Source organism: Astyanax mexicanus, chromosome 13 (assembly GCF_023375975.1).
Source record: "Astyanax mexicanus isolate ESR-SI-001 chromosome 13, AstMex3_surface, whole genome shotgun sequence".
Classification (NCBI taxonomy): Eukaryota; Metazoa; Chordata; class Actinopteri; order Characiformes; family Acestrorhamphidae; genus Astyanax; species Astyanax mexicanus.
In genome coordinates, this window is record NC_064420.1 from 6,773,574 (window position 1) to 6,798,514 (window position 24,941).

General features: G+C 38.6%; 1 protein-coding gene across 2 annotated transcripts; it reads right to left on the reverse strand.

Moving 5' to 3' along the window:
• Positions 1–1,639: 1,639 nt before the first annotated feature.
• Positions 1,640–24,854, reverse strand: mcoln3b (mucolipin TRP cation channel 3b). 2 transcript variants are annotated; one of them, XM_022677284.2, is made up of 14 exons: positions 24,748–24,854; positions 21,617–21,843; positions 18,807–18,974; positions 16,974–17,127; positions 13,868–13,946; positions 12,871–12,967; positions 11,312–11,411; positions 9,507–9,619; positions 9,266–9,415; positions 8,272–8,373; positions 7,877–7,999; positions 5,437–5,643; positions 4,935–5,065; positions 1,640–2,040 (listed from the first exon to the last, which is right to left on the reverse strand). In XM_022677284.2, exons 2-14 carry the CDS (start codon positions 21,839–21,841, stop codon positions 2,007–2,009), a joined length of 1,683 nt encoding a protein of 560 aa, XP_022533005.1. In that variant the 5' UTR covers positions 21,842–21,843; positions 24,748–24,854; the 3' UTR covers positions 1,640–2,006. The 2 variants fall into 2 exon arrangements, with proteins under 2 accessions (XP_022533005.1, XP_022533006.1); XM_022677285.2 differs by lacking the exon at positions 24,748–24,854 and adding an exon at positions 23,305–23,563.
• Positions 24,855–24,941: the final 87 nt, after the last annotated feature.

Consider the following 24,941-nt stretch of genomic DNA (forward strand, 5'->3'; position numbering starts at 1 on the left):
CATAGTAGTAAGAAGCTGCTATTGTGGTTTTACTGTGGATCAGTCAATCTGCGTTCTTGTCTGTACTTGTGTTCTTGTGGACTCTGGAAAACGTAATCAGTCGCAGCCTGTACTGTTCCATTCAGAAGGTCGCACGTTAGCCAAGTACCCAACTAATATCTGTATGTGTTCTTTCTCCTCCCACTTTAGCGAGGATGCATGGAAGGTGACTTGTGTGGACTTCTTACAGCCCGATAACCCAGAATGCACCTCGCAGCAGCAGTATCAGTGTAATGCAGGATGAAAGTTACATAAATGTAAGCACCTGTACGTTTTCAAAAAAGTACTGCTGTGTGCTAAAACAATGTTATAAGTTTTTACATTTTTAGGCGAGAATGTCGGAGTTTAGACTTCAGATATGTGGTTTATTTGTTAAGAAAGCGGCTAGGTGAAAGTGTGCTCCTACGTTTTCGGAACAGCGCTTTCTGCTCCTCTAAGAGGGTGACCCACTTATCAAGTACACAGCTGTTCCAAGTACACAACAACCGTCCTGTGTCCTCCCATCCTCGGAAGTCCGCACTCGCGATCCGAACTTCTTAAGTCCGTAATTGTCAAGTACAAGAGTCCAGACTTGTGTACTTGTGTATTGAGAAACGGCCACTGTGCACCTCTAAATATCTTCAAGTGGTTGTGGTTCTAACATTATTTATTTATTGATAATTATTATTTATTGGCCTTTCTCAATACACAAGTACGGACTTGGGAAGTTCGGATCGCGAGTGCGGACTCCCGAGAACAGGAGGAAGCGGGACGGTTGTTGTGTAATTGGAACAGCTGTGTACTTGATGATGTCACCCTCTTAGAGGAGCGGAAAGCATTGTTCCGAAAAAACGTAGGAGCACATTTTTACCTAGCCGCTTTCTTAACAAATAAACCACATATCTGAAGTCTAAACCCCTACATTCTCGCCTAAAAAATAACTTAAAACATTGTTTTAACACAAAGCAGTACTGTTTTTAAACGTACAGGTGCTTACAGTTATGTGATACTGCTGTGAGGTGCATTCTGGGTTATCAGGCTGTAAGAAGTTCACACAAGTCACCTTCCATGCATCCTCGATAAAGTGGAAGGAGCAAGAACACATCCGGGTATTAGTTGTGTACTTGGCCTCAAGTGGAACCATTACAGATTTACCTGACTGATGTTTCCACACTTCACTCCAGTGAAGAATTGTTTTTTTACGCTTTTTTTTATGTCCTGAAACATAGTAAGTGTCCAGTAAATAAAAAAATAAATGTGTGGCCACGAATTATTAAGGCATAAGAACGATATAAATAAGTTTTGTGGTCCACTTTTATGGCTAAGACTTAATTCTCTCATTACTATGCCTTAAATAGTTGTCTCCATCCAATAGGATCTCATTCCCATGCTTTAATAAGTTGTGGTCACACATGATGTCACCTTAGCGGCTCCGTAGAGGGGAGACCATAGACTGTGTATAACTGGACAGAGCATCGTCTCTCAAAAGTGATGCCACCACAGGTCGGACGCCCCCTGTTGTTGTTCGGTTGCAGAAAGATGTATAACCCCACCCATCCCCATAGGTTCCAATGGCAAAACAGAACAAAAACTCCATCTTTTTTTACAGTCTCTAGGGGTGTTGTGTAAAAATTCACAGTTTGATATTTATTAGGTAAATATTAATTTATTCAATACATAAGCCAGTAGTTTCAAGTGGTACCTGCAAAAACTGTTCAAGTCATTCAAAAAATGTGTGAAAACAACCTGAGTATTCCTGTGTCTTTAAATTACATGTTGTCCATGTAAACAGCAAAAACTGGAAGAACCCAGTGTTGGTTCCAAATTCTGGCCCTGATGGAACCCGGTTCTCCATGCAAAGAACAGCACAGGAAAGTTCTGGTTATTAACAGACTAGTCGAGTGAGACCTGCAGGACAGGGAGTCCTCCAGGACCAGGATTAAGAAGCACTGGAATGATCTGTGATTTGTGTCGTCCCTTTCGTGTCTTTAACACTCCACTCGTTCCTGCAGGTCACTGGGTCTGAAAGAGAAGAGAGAGGAACACATCTCAGCTTGTCCAATACATCTAAATCAACATATATTATTTCAATCCTATTAAAATGTGGCATCAAATATTGATATTTTGTTGATATATAGGCGCTCTAGACTCGCCTCTGACTGGACTCTCGTGATGCTCATTGTCATGATAACGTGTACACTAGGTGGTACTGTACACATGCCGATCATGTTGGATCGAATTACTATAGACCAGAGGTGGAAAAAGTACAGAAAAAATGTTAAGTAAAAGTACCTTTACTTTGCTAAAATTTTACTCAAGCAAAAGTACCCATCTAAAAATCTACTCGAGTAAAAGTAAAAAAAGTACTCAATTTAAAATGTATTTTGAGTAAAACTTACTTAGTTACTTTTAATTATTTGATGTAAAAAAGTAAAAACAAAATCATAAATTAAATCATTTTTAATTAACTTTTGTTCCACATAATAATTTATACCTTTCAGTCAGTATTTGTTCAGATCAGCCCATTAAACATTTTTAGTGGCATATGTTTCTATTATCCACTTTTTTTTGTTTACTGTTAAAAAGTTATGGTCATGTAGGTGACTTTAAACTGTTTTTTTTTTTTATAGTTTTACAGGTCATTATTATATTGTAACTTGCCATTGCTCTGCTTTAACCGCTATTTAAATGTTTTTTTTTTTTTTTTTTTTAACATTGAAGCAGATTGTTTAATGATAATTCTCACCACCTCATGCTTTCACAGGTTTGATGTGGAAGTTTGGAAAGCTGACAGCTCTGTCCAGTGGGGCACATTTTGTATTACATGAGGACGTTATTGCCTCGGTATTCCCCGCGCGAGCATCCGTGTGCCGGCCCATCCTTCCCAGTTTTTTTTTTTTTTATTTAGACAATTGTTTTTTTCCCAGCATTTTATTTCTTACTCAGTAACGGGGAGTTTTTCAATGTAGCAAAGTAAATTACTAAATTACCCATTTTAAAAACTACTTTAAAAATGACAAATTACTCATAACATTTACTCAATTACAGTAACTTGAGTAAATGTAATTCATTACTTTCCACCTCTGCTATAGACTCTTTAATCTAAAATTCAATCAGATTGGAGAAAGTCTTGTAAACATAGCATGTAAACATGTAAGCATGTAAACACAGTTACTGTGAGATGTTGGCGTCAATGATCACAGACTGGGCATAAAAAATATTTTAAAAATGGGCATTAAACTTCACAAGTAGGCCTGTCAGAATAACAATTTTTGAGTGTATGATATATTGTCCCAGAATTTATTGTAATAATTAACATTGTCAACCATTTTTAAATCATTTTATTCTGCTGAAATAATGATTTAATATGATAATACAATTATAGTTCAACAAAGCATAGAGCAGGGAACTTTTATTTTTTTAAGAATATTCAGATATTCAAATTGAAATACTACATTTATGGAACATCTTAATAGTAATAATGTTAATGTTAAATATAATTGCTGTTTTTTTAAACAAAGCTGATATTCTGGTCAGGGTCAGCACACATACATTTGTCTGAGCAGCTAAAGCTCACTTTTTTCTTATTCTTTTCCCTTTAAAGCTCTAACACAGGACACGCTGCTCAAAATGACCAGACTGAAAGTGTTTTCACCTCCGAACACTTCGTTTAATGATTCTCTGCAAAGAAGAAATAATAATCAAAAGCGCGATCGACTGAAGTTACACAGCCGTGGTCATATCTCCGTCGGCTTGCTCACGTTCTGAGCCGCTGTGCTATAATGTCAGTTCAGTGCGCTGTAGCGTTTGCAAAAATCTAGCTTTTTTTCTTATTACTACTCGTAAACAATCCCGTAATTTGGAGGATCCAGTGAAGTCTTAGGTATACAATTTACACAGAATAAAACATACAGGATTGTGAACATATTTATTTACCACAGATTTTGAAAAGCTCATTTATTTTGGCCCTATAGAAATGCAGCTTATGCACCAAATCCCAAATATGGCCATAAACAACATGGCGGCGCTGACTACAAAACGATGATAGGACTGCAGTGATCTATTTATCATTATCAAGATTCCTAGAATAACAGCTTGAATCTTTCCCATCTGAACAGGAGGCTCCTAGATTTTTCTTACACTGGTCACAAATTACTACAGAGCCCTAGAAAGAACATTAGGAGGAAAAAAACAAACTACATGGGTGAAAAAAGGAATGAAATTCTTCTTGAAATGAATTATTTTTTACTTTACCCACTCTGGCCTTTAGATGGCGCCAATAGGCCATTCCCCATTATCTTTTTTTTAAAACTCAATCCCAAAGACGAAGCGCTCACTAGCAGACCAGAGTGCTTCTGAAACGTCTTTTAAACATGTGAAATCTCATGTAATTTTTCACCCTTTATTTCCTTTTGGGGACTCTGATGAACTTTTGAGTAAAGCATCTTTAATGCCCCTGGAAACATTTTTATATAGTGATTTATATAATTTTCTTTAATACTACACTTTTCAGCAAAGAAAATAGAAATAGAATAGAAAACACAAAATTAGAAATGTGATCAAAATCCCCTCACCAAATCACCAAAATACACTCTCACAGAACTGTGTGGGCATGGTCATAATACTCTAATGAACATGCGTGATTGACAGCTGCCTATTACTGGCCAATGAATGTTCATTTAAAATACTAAAGCAACAATGCACACAACCTTGAGATGGAAGATTAAGATGAAAAGCTGTGTTAGTCTCTATCTTAGCCCCGCCCATTCTACATCCAGAGGAGAGTAATAGTGGTGAAATATAGTGGCGGTTTATTAGAGTTTAGGAAAATATTAATTAGAAATACTTTGTCCAATTAGACAATTACACGGGGGCATCAGAGGAGCTAAATTAACCTAGTTAAAATGAAAGCTCACCTTTGTACACAGCAGAAGAGACAGGTAGAGGAGCGGTCGTCCACACGATAGCAGCCAGAGTTGGGGTGATCTTTACACTCAGAGATAAAGGCCTGCAGCTCAGACACCGGCTCTCCATCCGACTGCTGCTGCTGAAAACCAGCAATAAACAAACCACAAACAGTGAATTATGGGAGTTGTAGTGAGGTCAGATAGTGGGTGCAGGTAAATTCTGGGAGTTGTAGTGAGGTCTGATAGCGGGTGCAGGTGAATTATGGGAGTTGTAGTGAGGGTCTGATAGTGGGTGCAGGTGAATTATGGGAGTTGGAGTGAGGTCTGATAGTGAGTACAGGTGAATTATGGGAGTTGGAGTGAGGTCTGATAGTGGGTGCAGGTGAATTATGGGAGTTGGAGTGAGGGTCTGATAGTGGGTGCAGGTGAATTATGGGAATTGTAGTGGTATCTGATAGCAGATGCAGGTGAATTATGGGAGTTGGATAGTGGGAGTTTCAGAGCTTATTACCTTGATGGTCTCGTAGGTATCGGTGATTAAGGTGATGAAGAGGCTGAGCACCATGTAGATGAAGAGCGAGACGAACGTGTAAAGGTAGACCCGACTAAACAGCCACACTAGGTAGCTCTTCTGCTGCATGTTCTTAAAGGTGGCGAACATATCATCGCCATTGATCAGGGAGAAGAGGCACTCGGACACCGTGTTCAGAGTACGAAACTGAAAATAAGTGAAAAAGAGCTCAAAGAATCACTTGCATTATTCAATGGTTGAGTAAAAAAAAAGTTAAAAAAAAAAAAATGTAACAATGAAGATCATTTGAAAGTTGACAATTTCTCGCCTCATCAAACCTAATGTAATGTTGGTCAGTACAGGTGTCTTTTGGCTGATGTATGAGAGCTGGGTCACTGTGCCTCAGAGTGCATGGTGATGCTACCCAGTGATGCTGCATCAGCAACAGTTTAAAAAGAGGTGGAGTCTGGCTTCACATGAATCTGAGGTGTTGTGAGCATTACTAGGGATGGGGTCTAAGGAGGATTAAGGAATGGGCTGAATTAATGGCCTTCCAAATTGGAGAGAAAAATGGATACAATTAAAGTAAATAAATTAGAATATGAAAAATAAATAGAAAATTATGAAATCATTTGTCCGTTTACCCTAGTGCAGAGGTCACCAACTGGCGGACCGCGGTCCGTGTCCGGACCCAGACGTTGTCCGATCCGGACCCAAACCGAAACTAGAGAGAAGGATTTAATTCTGACCGTATTCATTTAAAGCGGCGGAACGTTTATTGTCTTTATGGTTTACGTGCAGCGCAGTAAGCACACAGACCAATCGCATGTGCTGTAAAATCACCAAACGCCCTCATCTGCTGTGCAGATGCGAGCGCGAGGAGCCGCGCGGAGCCACGCGGGCATTGAGACAGGCGGTGAGAAGTCGGAGAATAAAGCGAGAAAAGCTAATACAGATGGTGCGCACCAGAAAAATAAATAAAAATACTACCTTAATAAAAACATATTAACAGTAATGTAACCTAGCGGTGTTACTTGGAGGAATTAAAAAGAAACAACCGAGACAACAGTGCAAAATATTCCACTTTACTCCACCTGATCAGAACTCAGCAAGAAAAAAAAACCCTCCCTCCCTCGCTCGCAGACGCGCTCTCTTTAATCCCAAAACAACCCTACCTCAAAACTAAGGCTACCCCCACGGGACAAAAAGCATTGGCAACTTCCCACATTAGTTTTACACACTACATAATAAAGTCTGATACAGTAATAATATTAAATAAAATAAAACTGCTGTTTTTTTTAAAAAAGCTGATATTTTGGTCAAGTTCAACAAACATTTCTCCACACATTGTATGATTTGTCATTCATGTAATAATCATGACAGGCAGGCGCAAATCTAATATAAATAAAATTAAATAGAATAAATAAAGCATTTTGAAACAAAGCTAACATACAGATTCACATTAACAGACTCGATAAGTTCATTTATTTAATGATAGGTTCATAATGTAATTTATTTAAATTTTAAAACAATACATATTGTTGAAATATACTAGTATGTGTATTTTGTTTTGTCTTTCAGTATACAGTATATAATACTGTATATAATACAGTATATAATACTGAATCATAACACTAAAAGTTAAAAATAGCGACGGTCCGGACCTTGGCCTGGCAAAATTTTCTCTAACTGGACCATAGTGAATTCTAGTTGAATACCCCTGCCCTAGTGAAAAAAGTAGATTAAAGTATACTTATTATTATTATTATTATTATTATTATTATTATTATAGTCACTAAAGTGTACTTGTAGCCACATTATTAATTAATTAATTAATTTAATTAAAATAAAGAGTGCAAAAAATGGAACAACTGTATCGCTATTATACACTGAGTATATTAAAAATGTACTAAGAATTGATGTTAAATATTTTTACATAAGAGTACAAATATGCTTCTTGTTCATGTCTATTGTAAGGAGCACACTTCTAGTATACTTCGTTGTATATAAAAATATATTTTAATTTACTGTACTACAATTTTTAGCATCTTACAAATTTACATTAATTTTTTTTATTTAGTTGAAGTAATTTAATTTACATTCTAACAAGTTAAATGAAACATTGTACTTTAAGTAAACTACTGTAACAGTTGTTTTTAATATACTAATTAATATCACTTCAGTAGTCTATTTTTTTTTTAAGACAATATTGTACTTTAACCTTACTTTTTAAAAAGTTTACTTTCAAACATTTGATGAAGCATAATCTTAATGGACTTTTACTATATTTTAAGTAAGTACATAAATCTGTTTATGCATATTTATGCTATTTACAGCCTAGTTATTTTAAGGCTAGCTAGCCTACAGGCTTGAAATGACAGAGGATTTATGACAGGTGCTTTATCACCAACACTGTATATAGTTTAAGGCCAGCACTTGCCTTTTCGTGATAAGGCCCCAATACAATCCAGCCACAGAAGCAGTAGCCCAGGTAGATCAGGCCAGCGCAGCAGCAGAACCGGATCACGTTGGGGAACGCTGCCCTCAGGGTGATGATCAGAATCTGTTAAATCAATGGGTAACAGAACATCTTCTTATAAAGCAACAAAGGTTTTTATATTTTGGCTGGGGTTGATTCCTGCAGCATAGTAGCTCCCCAGGAGGAAGGTGACTGAATTTAAGACTTCTATACTGATTTATTATACAGTAGACGCCACTGGCCTAATCTCATTGCAAACAACAAGAAAAGGAGATGCTAAGATATTGCAATAATTTAACAGTAATCCTATGGTCCTATTTAAATGTTAGATGCATGAGAGCTTTAATAAATCTTACGTTATATTTCTTGAAGTAGCCCATATAGCGTAGCACTCCGATCCACACGAGCATGGTGCCAGTGCCCAGGAGGATGCTGCAGACATCATAACTGGTCAGGGCCTACAGAAAGGGCAATAGTGACAAATTCTACAAAAAGATTTATTTATAAGAACTAATATCTACAAAAATTCCAATTTTCAACTTTCATGTTGTTCTAGTCATTTTAAAGCATTTCTATTCCATTGGTTCAGTTCATTCATGATGGAATTTTGGTTTAAAAGTAAAAAAATGAATATAGTAGAATTTGTACAGTGTTTTCACACCTGACAGTCTTTAAACCAAGGTTGATGTGTGTTACATTGTATTCTGCACATTTAGTCCAGTTTGTTTTGGTTTCACACTGCAGTTTAATGACTGAGCGCACTAAACAATTTAGTTTTAAGGCTGAGGACAGCCTACCTTAACTTTCTGCATTGGTAAGAAAGCTTTTACACTGCAAATGAACCGGTCCGTGTTCACTATTTTTTTTTTCACTATAAGGCAGTAAAGCTACTCCTCTGAAGTGTACTATTATACAGGAGTTTCACTGTCACTTTCACTGTTTGTAGGTGAGTATTATCAGCCTGTAGCCTACTGCTAACTCTGGCTAACACTGCTGGAGCAGCATTAGCATTACCCGCTAATCGTGCTAGCCCTTTCCCGTGTTAAAACAAGCTACATGGGACACTCGGGGTTCCTCAGGGAAGTGCTGTCAGCGGCATTAGCTGCTAACCATGGCCTGGATATTCTAACACCAATGCAAAAAAAAAAAAAAAAAAAAAAAAAAAGGTGGATACTTAGGCTATGTAAAGTATTTACCGTTATGTTCATTTTATATCGGAGGTTAAGCATAAACATTACATGCTGTTAAAATTAAATGTTTTACATGATTTATAGCAGGTAAACAACATACAATCCATGAACACAGAGCTATTCTTGTTGTTGTGAATCAGTACTAAGAAAGAGAGCACACCTTGAGCTGGATAGCGATTTTCAGCACCGATCCCGTGATGGTGAGGATGTCACTAATGACAATGAGGATGTACCATCCATTAATGAACTCCATCCGATCGGACCAGGACACACGCTTACCGTAGTGCTTCACGAAGAAGTCTGCGTACTCCTGAACACACAGGATGCTGAATTAATGACCAACTTTCTGCTTTTTAAAACATTTAACAGATAAAGTTCTCTCAAAACTGATAGAAACTCACGAACTGCAGCTGAACTCCAGTGCTCAATGAGCGTGTGCAGAGCACCAGAGACGCCAGGCAGGTCAGAATGATCACGACATCAAACAACACAGTGTAGTAGATCTTTTTTGGTGCTGTGAAGAAGAAGGAAAAAAAAAAAAAAAAAAAAAAGACCGCATGGTTAATTATTAACAATATTGTAGTATGATTTTACGAATTAATTTTATTTTTCTGCCGTTACTTTGCTGAATAACTTGTACCCCAGTTTTCTGTCTGATGCATACGGTGGCTGAGAAAGCCCAATGCACTGCAAACTACGTCTTCATTAAGGTTCGGTGTTGCACCAATTTTAGTATGCATACAACCGTGGTAATCACGGTTAATAAACATAGCTTACTTTTTGGAAGTGCAGTTGCTACTAATAGTCCTCTGTACACACAGAGAAGTCTGAGACGTTACTGAAGACATAGTATAAGGATTTAGTATCTTTTAGGGTCCCAATGGGAAAATGTGGCTGTCTTTCGGCACGTTTTTGTACTTGCAGCCAAACATCCCTTTCAGATAGCTTCCTCTTGCGTCCACAGTTAATCCTGTTGGATGTGGTTGGTCCTTCTTGGTGTTATGCTGACATTACCCTGGACACCGTGGCTCTTGATACATCACAAAGACTTGCTGTCTTGGTCACAGATGCGCCAGCAAGACGTGCACCAACAATGTGTCCTCTTTTGAACTCTGGTATGTCACCCATAATGTTATAGTGTGCATTGCAATATTTTGAGCAGAACTGTGCTCTTACCCTGCTAATTAAATCTTCACACTCTGCTCTTACTGGTGCAATAACGTGCAATAAATGAAGATTGCCCACCAGGCTGCTCCAATTTAGCCATGAAACCTCCCACACTAAAATGACAGGTGTTTCAGTTTCATTGTCCTCCTGTAGACTGTGTTACTGTTTAAATATGTATGGACTAGGGCTGCACGATATATCGTTTAAGAATCGTTATCGCGATGTGCAATGTTGCAATGTTTTGAATCTTGGCAGAAGAAGTAGCTACACAGCGCTGTCTCTGAGTCTGTGTGGGTGACAGGCTCCTGCTGCCTGAGAAGCACAAGGGGAGGGGGGTGGAGTAAACACAAGGTAACCGTGGCCTTTATCCACATGGTTGGCCAAGCGTTGTAAACGCAGGTGTTAAAAGCTGTGCTTTTTTAAAATCAGTCCAGCACAGTTTTGTGCGGTTATTTCCAGTTACAGCTGAATTCACGCTTTTAATTTTAGAAAAACACCCTTATTTACATTTTAAAAAGCCATTTAAATGCTCGCTTAAAGGGCCGATTACTGTTGTTTTGCAGTTTTCCTCAGGTTTCGAGAGCTCTGCACTGACTCAGCTCTTGATCGGTCGGGGCGTGAGACAGCGCACGTGTGGGAGTTGGGGCTGGAGATGTCATGGGCCCTGCATTGTTTAATATCGTGATATATATCGCAGAAAAATAACTGTATCTCTAGCCTATGGGTAACAACATTTCAGGGACTTTTTGTAGTGCTACACCCTGTTATTTTCTTAGGATAGAAAAAAGAACATTACCCCAGAGAGCTCCTTACGAAGCTGTTTAACCTCAACCATCAAATTAAACTGATCAACTTTATGTAGTTTCTGGATTTGGAGAATTACAGCACATCTATCTAATTTGATCTGAAACCATCATGAATCATCAGTAGAACACATGCGAGAGCTGTAAACATTTCCACAACACACAGCGTGGAAACAATGGGGAAAACACAGAAGAGACACATGACCTGCTAAGAGTAGAACTCTAGGAACACTTACAGGCTCCCGTGACTTTCCAGTCTTTACACTCGTTGATGTCCACGTCATTGTCCAGATCCACTTTGATCCGCCCACTGTGGGCTCTGTTGTTGAACCTGATCTGTATTTTTTTTTCAAACAAACAGAACAAGAGAGACAAATAAAGCCCATGGCAATAAATACAGTATTTAATGGATTAAAGTAATAGTTTGGTATAGAACTGAATTCACACAGTTAATGTTACTCTAAATGGGGTCTGTAAATTAAAGCCAAAAAAGTGCTTACATAATAAAATAGTTCAAAATTCAGATCTAAACAATGATTAGACACGTCTTTTGATTTTAGCATGTGGCAAAATGTATATCACAATATATTTCCTCATTTCAGTATAACACAATATAATACAGATATATAGTGTATGCAATCATGCATGGGCAGAGCTAGGCAATTATAGTAAAATATTATAAATCACAATATTTAAGAACGCTATAAAGATGCACAAATATGTTAACATGCAGAAAAAAGCCTCAACAGAGGTAAAATCTTAAACTGCTATTTAAATACTTCCATGTATAGTACAGTGTTTCTTATTAATTTTTTGCTGCATATATCACCCAGTTACAGAGGATTTTTACACTCTAATAAAACCTACAGTTAGGTCAGTATACTTTAAGCAATGACAATATCCTCTATATGTTCATTAAAGAATATTCTTGATACAATAAAAAAAATATATAAGATCTGATGAAATATCCATATATTGCCCATTTATAGTTACATTTGTTATTACACAACACTTTAGCACATTTTGGGAGATATAAACCAGCCTACAATCAAGTCAGAGGTGGACCCTTTGAAAGTTTAGATACTATTTTAGCTTATATGTATCATTATACCAGTTTTTTGTGTGTGTTGGCTTAAATAGAACATTGTTACACATTGGAAAACTAATAAAATACAAGTTATAATAATAATAAAAAAAGAATAGCAACAGACACTAAGTAGTCCACAGCAGTGGAGTGGGGATAGAGGGCAGGGGTTTTCTTTACAAAAAACATCTTTGCTTTGAGTATTCTAAAGTCACAGCAGCATTAACTGAAAATACAGTCCTTTTACATCAATGAGGTAACAACAAAATAAAAAAATAAAAAACTCCCTCATAGACAGTACACATGCATTTTTGTCAAGCTGAGAGATCCAAGGTTATTATCTGAAGTGAAGTAAGCATGTGGACTGAGGTAGTAGATTATTATAACAGATTTTTACACTAATATGACACAGTTCTGGAGAGAAACCTTGTGTAGCTCTACTAAAGTTCCACAGTGCAGTAGTGACGTTCCTGATTAGAAAGTTAGAAAAAAAAAACAAATTCATCATTGCTGATTTTTCCAAAACTATCTTTTAAAACCACTTCCATTATTCTATGGTTCCAGGCTGTGGTCATAAACCCAGATGGAGAAGTCAGGTCTATTTATAGTAATGGAAACATTAAGTAAGAATAACATCATTCAGCGCTCATAAGCCAACAGATCTAAGAGGCACATAAACAGAAAGAAAGAGGAAGCAGTCATGTGACCTACCGTGATGTTGAAGTCGTAACAGTCAGGAAGCTCATGGTGCTGAACCGTCTGCAGGTTAATGGCTTTTAGAGTGAAGTAAACATTTACCTCCAGCAACCTGACAGATAGACAGACAGACAGACAGACATACAATAGGGCAATCAGATTGGATGGAGAGTGTCTGTTCAATGTTTAATGTTTTGACACAGATTCTCAACTGGATTTAGATCTGAACTTTGAATGGGCCATTCTAACATACACGAATATGCTTTGATGTAAACCATTCCATTGTAGCTCTGGCTACATATGTAGGGGTGTTTTTCGGCTGGAAGTCTCAATTTGTCGAGTAACACCTATAGACAGATTTGCCCACCTGACCAGTGGATCTCTGCTGCTCCTCTAGCGTGACCATGGACGTCTTGGCTGCAACTCTAATTATTGCTCTCCTTTCCTGATTTAGATGGACGAATGAGTCTTGGTAGGTCTGTGAGATGCTCTGAGAGATGTTTACAGCTTGGAAGATGTTTGCTTTACACTTCTCCACAACTTTAATTCTGACATGACTGGTGAGTTTCTTGGTCTTCATGATGTCATTTGATTACTAGTGTTCTCTAACAAAGCTCAGAGGCCTTCATAGAGTAAATTACACACAGGGGAATCTATTTACTGATTAGGTGACTTCTGAAGGTGATTGGTTACACTGGACCTTTTTAAAGGGTTTTAAAGGGCTTCAGGAGACTAAAAAATGCATGCCACACTTTTCAGAATTTTATTTCTTAAATTATTTTGCAAAATATGTATTAATTTCTTTTCAATTCACAGTTACTTGATACTTTGTGAAAACTGTATCTTACTATGATTTTAAATGTGTGGGTATAATATGAAAAAAAAAAAACAGGGAAATGTTCAAGGGTTATGAACATTTTTCAAAGCACTGTAAGTATCAGCAATAGTTGCAACTTAAAGTAGCATTCTACAAACATTTAGGTCTGGATTTACTGAGAAAGCTGCTGTTTACCGTTTAAACTGCAGTGTGAAGTTGGACAGGTCAGCATCTGGCAGGGATGAGGGCTGAACAGGATAAATCTCAAGGCATTCTGACAACAAACCAAAGTAAACATGAGAGTTGTACAAGATAGAGAGTAACACAGTAACTATAGACGCAATGTTTGGCTAATACACAATTACTTTTACTATTACATGAAAATTATAACAACTGCATGCAGAAATATAACCTACAGAAGCAGAGATGTAGAGCAGTGATGTTCTGATGGATTAGTATAAAATAAACACTTTACTTTTAAATCAAACACATCCATCCATCTCTGTTCAGTTATTAGCTACCTTTTTTGTAATCAGATTTATTCTGTTGTGTTCTTGGACTGCTTTAATATAGCTCACTCCTTTCACTTTGAACAAGTATGTAATATAGAAGGAAGTGGGAGCACTAAGAGGAAGTGGGAGGGGTCAATCAGAATTTTTTTGTCAGTCACTATTTATTAAGCCAGTCGCTCATAGAAATTACCCATCTACCATTTAACAGTTCCTCCAATAGGAGGCATAAACTGTCCTACTATTGGTCAAAATGAAATCGACTGAAAAAACACAGAAACCTCAGAGAGCACATTTAGTGTGGCTTTCTAGGTGGGTAGATGGCGCTCTCTTCCCACATTACTCCAGAAGGTTGTTGTTGGCCAGCAGAAGGCGTCTGTGAGCTGATGTATTGGAGTCAAAGATGGGGCTAGCTAATTGGTAATGCAATGCTAGCAGCAGTTCAAAAAGAGGCTGTGGCTGACTTTACATGTATTGGAGGAGGCATGTGCTGGTCTTCACCCTCCTGATGTGGAAACATTGCTAGCTGGTTTCTAAACTGAAAGCAGAAGCATTTCTGAGTGAAGAAGGGATAAAATATTGTGTTTAAATGGTACCAGTGGGCTGGAACGACCATATAAGACTAATATATTAATTCTACAAACTGGGGTGTCGGGTAGCGTTTCGTGGGAGCTCTTCTGGCCAAGTCACGAATCTTTACGTACTTACGTCACACGTACAGCCTCTACAAGAGGATCCGGCTCAGTTTTACTAAACATGAGCGGCTGGTGGAGCAATGGAGACTTCAGAAGGGGAAACTCAGAGCTCAGCAGCTCATTCATTAAGTAGTAACAAACGAAAGACTGAAGCAATCTCCAAGGCCAAAAAAAGAACCTGATAGAGTCCACGCTAAAACCAGGATTATTATCGGATTGACATTTGAACAGTGGAGAGAGCACCGTGAGTGATGCTGAGTCTGACTGAGCGCGCTCTTTCTCTCTGACTGAACATAACCTGGAACCAAAATTATCCACTCTAAAAAGAGACCGCATCACACCCGCCTAGTAAAAATTATTCTTCCACATGCTCAGTGCAATTACTTAATCCCACCAGAGAGAATGGCTGCACGAAATTGGAAAATTTTACATTGCAATTTTTTTTTCGATGATATATATTATGATATTAAACAATGCAGGGCCCGATGACATCACCAGCCCCGCCCCACCTGCGTGCTGTTTTAAGACAAAGATCCAGACCAACCGAGAGCAGAGTCAGCGCCGCAGAGTCAGCCAAGCACTCAAAACTCAAGGAAAACAGCAAAACAACAGTAATCTACCCTTTAATCAGGCATTTAAATGGCTTTTTAAAAAATAAGAGTGTTTTTTTTCTGGATTAAAAGCTTGAATTCAGCTGTAACTGAAAATATCTACCCAACCATGTGGATGGAGGCCATGCAGTTATCTCATGTTTACTCTTGCTCCTCCTCGTGCTTCTCAGGCAGCAAAAGCCTATCACTTTCACAGACACAGAGACAACGCTGTGCATCTACTTTCTGTGTCAAGAATCAAAACATTGCGTGTTTGATTTAATTGACATCACACATCCATTTCTCAATGTATTTCTAGTTTTAAGCTAGTTTAAGTGTAATTGCCTAATATGTCTAAACTAAATTGTGAATGATAGTAATAAAGTAGAGAATTTATGTAACATGGATTTTTTTAGATGGGATTTTACTTTTTACTTTTACCTCCTTAACTTAAATTGTACTTTTCACAAAGATTGTGAGAAAGCTTTCATTCCTTTTGTCTTATGAAGAAAAAGCCAAAACCTGGAAAGCTAAATCTAAAACTCTGCATTTGCCCCGAGGCCCTGTCTCCCTTCATCCGGCCCTGTTGCCTTTCCACTTCATAGTGGAGTTTAGTGACTAGTTGTCAGGACTGTCCAGATACCCATGCATACCCAGACCTTTTAGCACTAAATCATTTTGAGAGGCGATAGGAACAGCTCTGTAAGAAAGAAAGAGTACACGGGGCCGTCTCTCCATCGGTCACAGCACAAAATTAGCTTTAGCATTAGCTCTCCTGCTGGTGTTTGTTTGTGGACTGGTAACTCCATGACAGTTATTAGAAGCGAGGTCAAACTTTTTGTGCTGTCGCATTACAAAAAACATTTAACATCTGTAGGCTGCAGTAAACAAATGATGGACAGGAAACTTTGGCTGTCACAAAATTGCTTTTTGCTGGCAGTTAAACATAGTTGACATATCCGGAGGTAAGTGTAAGGATCTGAAACACTTTGACAATAGCCATATTTTGACTGCTAGATGAATGGTTCAGAATTTTTCCAAAACAGCACGCAGGTCTTGTGGGGTCTTCCCGATAAGCAGTCGACAGTCTTTACCAGTAGTGCTTCAAGGAAGAACAACCACTACATAGGCAGCAGGGTGATGGGCGCTCGAGTCCCAAACTCGCAACTTACAGGACTTAAAGGATCTGACACTATTAAAACATGTTCAGACATCTACTCAAATCCATGGCTTGAGAGGTCAGAGGTGATATATGTTTTTTTTCTGAAATACTTTACTTTGCAACATCAAAAAAACTAAAAATATACATTATCCTTTACATATGAAATAGATTGACATCCTATTGTTAATCCATAGGGTTTAATTCGATGTCATCTCACCCTTTGCAGCTAGAACAGCTTTAACCCTTCTGGGAAGGCTTTTCACAATGTTTAGGAGTGTGTTTATTGGAATTTTTCACTATTCTTCCAGAAGCACATTTGTGAGGTCTTCTCCCTAATTCCCGTACCTTCCTCCACCTGAGCGTCGATCTCAAAGGTTTCGTTGCTGGGGGAGATGCTGCCGTTGTGGTAGAACTGCTGGCAGATGAGCAGAGGAGTGAAGAAACGTCCATCCTTATCGTGCGCATGGTTCCCTACTGTTATGTTCCGTAACCTCAGAAACTAAAACAAGAAAACATACATCAGTGGATTTTTCACACTTTTTTTTACACAGTTTTTCACACAGGAAAGTCTGGATTTTTTTAGTTTGATTATGTGAAACCAAAAAAGTTATGCCCAAAATTATGCCCAAAACACTCCCATGATTAATTAAAAGAATTAGTACACGCCTTTTGAGACGTGCAATGCATACTTATCCCGTTGTTACAATAACAAAGACACATTTACACACCCTAAATCAAGCTGCATGGTTGATGGCTCCCTTATAGATTGCTAAAATAGTTGCCACAATTGCAGTAGTGTATCAGTTTGAACATTCTGTACTCAGCAGTGTAACTTTAAATCATTTGTCAGCATCAGGTTAATCAATGAGCCAAAGGTCATACTCCTTTAGAACCTGCTTCAGGGAGCTGGACATGATTTGATCAGAACTTTCCACATCTCCTGTTACTGATAAACCCACCATTACTGTGTGTTATTTGGGTAACTGATTTGAACACATATCCTGTCCTGCCCACTTGTGTAATCTCTGCTTTTAAGCCGCTGTTTCGGCAGTAGATAGTGTGGTTGGGGCTGTGTCCCCAGTTGGGGAGTTGTGTTGGGGCTGGCTCCCCAGTGAATGGCTTTCGGGTTGGCTCCCCACAGCCGTAAGGCTGGGCCATGGTGCCACTCTGTACTCTGGCTATTGGCAGTCAGTCTGAGCTTTGTCTATTTAGTTATGAATAAAGCTGTAACATCTTCCTGTAAGAAGCTCTGAGACTCTTTTTTTCTTCAAACACTAAGACTACACAAAAATATACAACTGTTACACTAAACAGCAGACCAGATGACCAGACATGACTCTTTACTGAGCATTAAAAATATACAATTTCAAGCTGGAAGATTGAAGTCGGCAACAAAAACAACTATTTGCCGCTGTGAGTAGGAACAGAAGTATAAAACAGGAGAATAACGTCATTAAGGCTGCAACGATTAGTCCGCATAATCGACAATGTTGATTATAAAACGCAATGAGGGAGGGTTAAGGGACAGACAAAAGGGTGTTTAAATCGCATGCTCTGGTGTTTTAATGAAAAGATACTACGAACAACAGCCATAGCCACAGGAAGCAGAGATGGAGGGCAACGCAGAAATAAATCAGCTATCAATTTAATCATTAGTTGCAGCCTTAAAACACACACCATGCTATGCACAAAATAAACTAAATTCTCTCTCCCTTCAGAGTCCGTGTGAGGGATGGCTCGGGTCGTCCACAATGCTGGTGGCTTTGCGGATGCAGCATGTTGTGTTGACATCAACACAACATGCTGCATCCGCAAAGCCACCAGCATTGTGGACGACCCGAGCCATCCCTCACACGGACTCTTGAATCTGATGCTGTCCGGCAGAAAATTCAGGAGCATCCGAGCCTCCACTACGAGACTCTGCAACAGCTTCTTCCACCAGGCAGTCAGACTCCTCAACTCACAGAGACAGAGCTGACATTAAAAGCCTCTTGACTTGACTTGACTTGACTTGACTTGAAATGCACTACTGGCCTATTTCTGGGGTCATATACAGTAACCGCAGGATGACCCACCAAAGACAGAACCAACAAAAAAATTAAAAATGGTTCCCCAGTTTTTGAAATTATTTATTAAAAGTAGTTGCACCGGATCATAAGGCCATGTTTCAGAACTCACCTGCCCAACAATGTGGGAGAGGTGTGTGTAGACCTCAGCCTGTGTGTACACTGCATATGTGTTTGGGCTATGATCGCTGTAGTCCTTCAGGAACAGGTGCTTAAACGCCATCAGGTTCTCCTCTTTAAACGTCACAACCATCTGATTACTGAGCCCAAAGGATACCAGCTGAGAGAGAGAGAGAGATTGAAAATCACAGTATTAAATCATTCAGTCTTTACTGGACCAATAACTATTTTATTTGAACAATACATTTCTGCAGTAATAATTGTGATAAACTATATTGCAATATTAAAGCGGAACAAGGGGACCGAACAGAAATGTCAGGAAGCTTTGATTAGGTATCACATGGTTTCCCAGTATTTTCAGCGATACTGCACGTAGTTTAACAGTAAGTAAATAAATAAATAAATAAATAAATAAATACTGGTAGTAAAGTAATAGTAAATCATTAGTGATATTGAACATAGTGATGATAAACTAGGGGTGTCACGATCTCGATATTTTATCGAAATCGAATCGAAATGAGGTCACGATCTCGAGTATCGAAGTCAAAAAGAGGATCGACGATCCCTCCCGCGCGCGCTACGCAAATAGCGCGGCACCAACACAGCGCATCCTATTCATTTAAATAGAGATAGCCACTGCATGAGCGCAGTCGGCGGGAGTGTGATCACTGTTTTTATCTGTCCAACGGGGGAGGGGGGGCGGGGGTTGGGCGCGCAGGTTTTGTATCTGTATCTGACGGAGGGGTGGGTGCGCGCAGGTGAGAGCGTGTGAACTCGCTGAAATGCGTGTGTCAGTGTGACTTGAGAACACTGACTATAGATCACAGTGAGGTGGATTAAAAATCTTAAACTTATAATTGACTACACCTGTTGCTTTCCATTGAGTTAAAAAAACATCTTTCTCTCAGATAAAGTAAACACAAGCGTGTTTCTGACTAAAATAAAAGCTTTTCAGGAGAGATATAAGTTATGTGTAAATATTTATAAGACAATACCCACATCACTTATCTAACCAGCCTGTACTGATTTCTGCCCCCCAATAATGCTTTCAATAACCTCTTGTAACCCCTGGGAGCCAGGGGTTACACTCTAATAGCCTTTAATAGTCTTCAGTAGCCTTTAAAAGACTTACCTGGCGGCCGTGGTGTGTCCACTAAACTCCGTAGTTATAAATATCCTGAGGTTAGCAGCGCGCTAACTGACCTGTTTATAATGTAATCCGAGCAGTGCCTCCGTGTCGGCTGTTCTAACCTGCTGCTGTTAGCTGCTTGGGCTGAAAGATGAACTGTAGTGAGCTGTATTATCCGGTTAGTGGGGTTAAAACCTTTATTTGTTTACAGAAACAGTAAAAACGGACTGGCTGAGCTCTGTAGCCCGTGGCTGGGCTGTACTGAAGTAGTGACTGAGTGAAGAGAGCGGAGCTTGTGCTGCTGCTGCTAGTGGTTGGATGAAGAACTGCAGCTTCATGTAATGAGCAGTTTCACCAGCCATCCACACACAGCTCTGATAAACTGCTTGTTTTAATAGTGCACACTGTTGCTACCAAAAAAAGTCACAAGATGGCATTACCATATATATCTTAATAAATAATAATAATAATATTTATAATATTTATAATAATAATAATAATAATAATAATAATAAATATATTATTTAAATTTTATGAGGCATAAAATAATAACAAGAAAAAAAACAAGAAAATCGAGAATCGAATCGAATCGTGACCCTCAAATCGAAAATGAAATCGAATCGAGGATTTAGAGAATCGTGACACCCCTATGATAAACAGATTATGCTACACATGATGAATTGGCATAGGTAAATACATATTTTTATTGCACATAGCAGACATGGAAACAAGTCACTAAATTGCAAGGATCAGATAAATCTAAAGTCTTGGCACTTAATCCCGAGTAAAGTCCCAAGTCTTAAATCTCAAGTCTTAGTCAAGTCACCAAATGTAATTTATGTACTATATTTCCAAAAAAAAAAAATTAATAACCTCAGAATTCATAGGAGGGATTTGCAAAAAAAATTCTCTCTACCGTAAAGAATGTAGTCTGCATTTACAGAATGTGTAAATTACAGCATTAAGATACTAAATTGTTCTACCAGGTGTTTAATAATTTAATCAGGAGCCCCATTACTCCAAGCACACCTTACCCAACTAATAAACCTATTAATACACCATTTCTGTGCTGAACAAATGAACAATATTTTAAAACATAAATAAACTATATTTTACATTCTATCAGGTACATGCTCTGTGCCACACACAGAATTGTCCATTATGACATTTAATTCAAATGTAAACAGTATCAGTAAATAATAATCTCTGGTGAATTACTATTTACACAAAAAGCAGGAATTCCTATATTTTTAAAGTGAACTTTTGGCCCTGTATCTAAGGAGGAAACCGGTGTGGGTGATGGAGGAGGAGAAGTTGTTAACAAACTAAATTTAACTAAATTTAACATAATTATTTAACATATTAAATGCTGTCAGCTTGCCTTACTGTTAAATATTTTTTATTTAAATCATTTGTCTGTTGTTGTACTTTCACTTTAATAAAGGACGATGTGGTGTGGTCCTCACAAACTTTAAAAAAAAAAAAAAAAAAAAAGCTATTCAAGGTGTTCTTTTTGCCACCATTACAATAGCAAAGACTGGGTGCGCTTTAGTCTGTTCTGCTGGACCAACCAGAGGTCTTTATTTCCTTCTGTCTTAAACACATACATATTACCAGAGTCCTACACATCTGTTTAAGTAGAGAAAGTCTCAACGTGATAAACCTTTCCTGACCTGGATGGTGATGACGGCGATCTTGATGATCTGCAGCATCAGCTTCCATGGCTTCCTGCCTCTGGCTCGGTACTTCTCACAGGGGTTCATAAAGAAGTATTTCAGCTTTCTCCTGAAGCTCTCCACCTCCCTCTGTGCCTGCCGGGCCAGAGCGTCAGACCACAGCAAGCCCCCATTACTGTTCAAGTCATTAAAGGCTAAGTAGGGAGCATCAGGGTCATCCATATCTAGAAACAAACAGAACCCAGGTCAATTCTTTCACTGTATACAAATGAGTCGACAACAATCAGCATCACATGATCCTATAACCCTTGTGGTTCCCATAATGTTGATACACAGACAGTTTTGAAGGAAATGTTATCATGCCTGGTTTGATGAATCATAACACCAGAGACCCAGTATTATTGGTTAGGTCTTCCAATCTGCTTCAGTTGGATCTTAAAATCGAAATGTTCTAGAGCATATCTGCTCATGAAACGGGTCCTTCACATGCCATTAAATGTTCTCACAAGGGCTGCAATGATTAGTTGATATAACGTGGGGGAAGGTTAGGGGTTGCTCATTCACACAGATCACACTCATAACATTCAGAACTCAATCAGAACATTTCACATTTAAACATCTTCTGGCAATTTAAATGTCATTTGAATCCTACATTCACTTGTTTCTATTATTATAAAGTGAAAGAGAAAACAAGGAAGCAAAAATTTTCAGAGAATTGGCGACAGGTAAGTAGACTTCCAAAAAATTTGCAGCCCCAGTTTTTACAAACCTAAATTTAAGATAAATCACTTTAACCTGTTTCAATATTTGAGAAAATTAAACCTTCAATAGACTGAACTCAACTAATGCCGAAGATTTTCAAAGTATTTCACTGGCGCAAACAAATTTCCCATGTTGGGATAAAATCAGAAGTCTTGCTAGAGTCGAGTTACAGTCGTTCAGTGAAACACGGTTAGGATTGAAGGTTTACGTCAGTCTTTTGCAATCAACTGTGTTAAATGTTATGTTAAGTCTTGAGATTTGGCTCATGCAAATGTGACGTGAACAATGTCAACAACCAATAGGAGAGCTACGGGAAGTGCAGGCACGTTTGCGGAACTGGACATGGATGGGACTCCAGTGATGGCTCGGAAACAGTCAGACTGGGTAGCATCACAGCGCGCTCGGAGGAAAGCGCAGTGACCCAGTTCTGACACACCAGCTAACTGATGTCAGTGCTGACCAACATTACACTTGGAGTGATGAGTAAAGATAGCGCAATCGACTGTACCCACCCAGAGAGAGCATGACCTACTGTACTCTCTCTGACTCCGGCTGCTGATGGAGACGCAGCATGACAGGGATTCAATCCAGCGATTCTCAGACATACAGGAATATTTACCAGATTTCAACAGAAGTCACAAGAAACCAATGATCCAACATTATGCATATTAATAAATAACTAAGAATATATTTCTATCTGTATACATGGTAAATTAACAGCAACGGAGAAAAATGTAATAAAATTAAATTGAATAATTTATTATAACCCAGGGTGAGGTTGTACGTTTAAGCCAAGCAACATTAAAGATCATTCATCTTTCAAACATAAAAGTGTCTGAGTGCATCATAATAGAAGATTAGACTCTCAGGATTGGAGAACATGAACACCAAGGGTAACCGGAGACTGATCGGAAAAAACGAACCTCCTTTACCTGAGCTTCACCCAGGCAGTTTTAAATAACAAACCACGTCCTGCAGTCAGTAACCCAGTCACAGTACTCCATCTCAGGAGGCTGAGCCATAACTGAAGTCCAGAAGTGAAAAGTACAGGTGAAAAGTTGCTAAGCTAGGACTTTATAATATATTGTTTCAGCATAGTCATCACGATGTGGAGAATTAGTAATAGTGACATTGCAGGAGGTGCAATGTGGAGAAAGGTAAATTAATTAAAATGTTACAACTTTGCTTTGCTTTTTCAAAACCAACCCAAAAGCCCAGTGTTGGTGATATCAAAACATTGCCATTTAACTAGTCATAATAATCTCGGAAAAAACAACCTTAAATTAAGCCAAAACACTCCATGAAACCTCCAAAAACTCCAAAAGAAACCTCCATGAAAGAAGTAAAACACCGACCAGAACACTCGAAAGAACCAGCCTTAAAAGTGGTTAAAATACCCCAAAACACACAAAGGCCAGCACTGAAGTGTTTAAACACCAAATACCAGCCTTGAACGTGTCCAAACACTCATAAACTTTAGTCTAAAAAAGTTTATGAAATAAGTTTAAGTTTAAAAAACACCAGACTAAACACTTCTAAAAAAACAAACCATAAATTTCAACACATTCACTTGAAATCAGTCTTGGACCAGACCTGGTCAAAAAACTCCAAAACTTCCTGAACAGCCTGAAAGAAGTTAAAAACACCTAAAACATCTAAACACTCCAAAACTCCCCAAAATATATTAAGACAGAAACCTGAACACTCAGAAGAACCAGCCTTTAAACGGTTGAAACACCCAAGAACACACAAAGGCCACTACTGAAGTGTTAGAACACCAAATACCAGCCACAGACATGGCCAAACACTTATAAACTTCAGCCTGAAAGAAGTTAAAACACCAACCTAAAAGACTTCTAAAGAACAAACCATAAATATGTCAACACATTCTTCTGAAATCAGCCGTAACCTGGTCAAAACACTCCAGAACTCCCTGAAAGAAGGTAAAACACCTAAAACAACTAAACACTCCAAAACTCCCCGAAATAAATTAAGACAGAAACATGAACACTCAAAAGAACCAACCTTAAAGTGGCTGAAACACCCAAAAACACATAAAGGCCAGAAGTAAAGTGTTTAAACACCAAATACAAGCCACGAACAGGTCCAAACACTCAAACTTCAGCCTGAAATAAGATAAAACACCAACCTAAACACTCCTTAAAAACAAACCAAAATCAGCTTTAACCTGGTCAAGACACCCCAGAACTCCCTGAGAGGTCAGCCTGAAAGAAATTAAAACACTTAAAAACATCTAAACACTCCAAAAGAGCAGTCATAAAGAGATGATAAACACTTCCAAACACAAGCCTACATATAGTGTAAACCTCTTAAACAACAACCAATAAAATACTGAGAACACTTACTACTAACGTGCTTTTATAGAGCGGCCCTATAAACACAGAGGCTCGGTCAGGAGTTCAGGGTGAGGCAGGCTCACCTGCACCACTGCAGCTCCAGTGTGCACCATTACACTCTTAATAGGAGACCAGACTGGAGGGGCGGGGTAGAGCATAGCGGGGCGGGGCTTACCTTCTGTCAATCAAACAGTTCCTCCTCT

Bases quoted from the DNA above. Each gene is read 5' to 3' on its own strand.
- mcoln3b (XM_022677284.2), bottom strand. From the start codon at position 21,841: ATGGATGACCCTGATGCTCCCTACTTAGCCTTTAATGACTTGAACAGT. The intron at 12,968-13,867 runs GTAAACAGCAGC...TCTATCTGTCAG, and splicing joins TTCACACTGCAGTTTAAACG to GTTGCTGGAGGTAAATGTTT. The intron at 9,620-11,311 runs GTAAGTGTTCCT...TCTTCTTCACAG, and splicing joins CTGGAAAGTCACGGGAGCCT to CACCAAAAAAGATCTACTAC.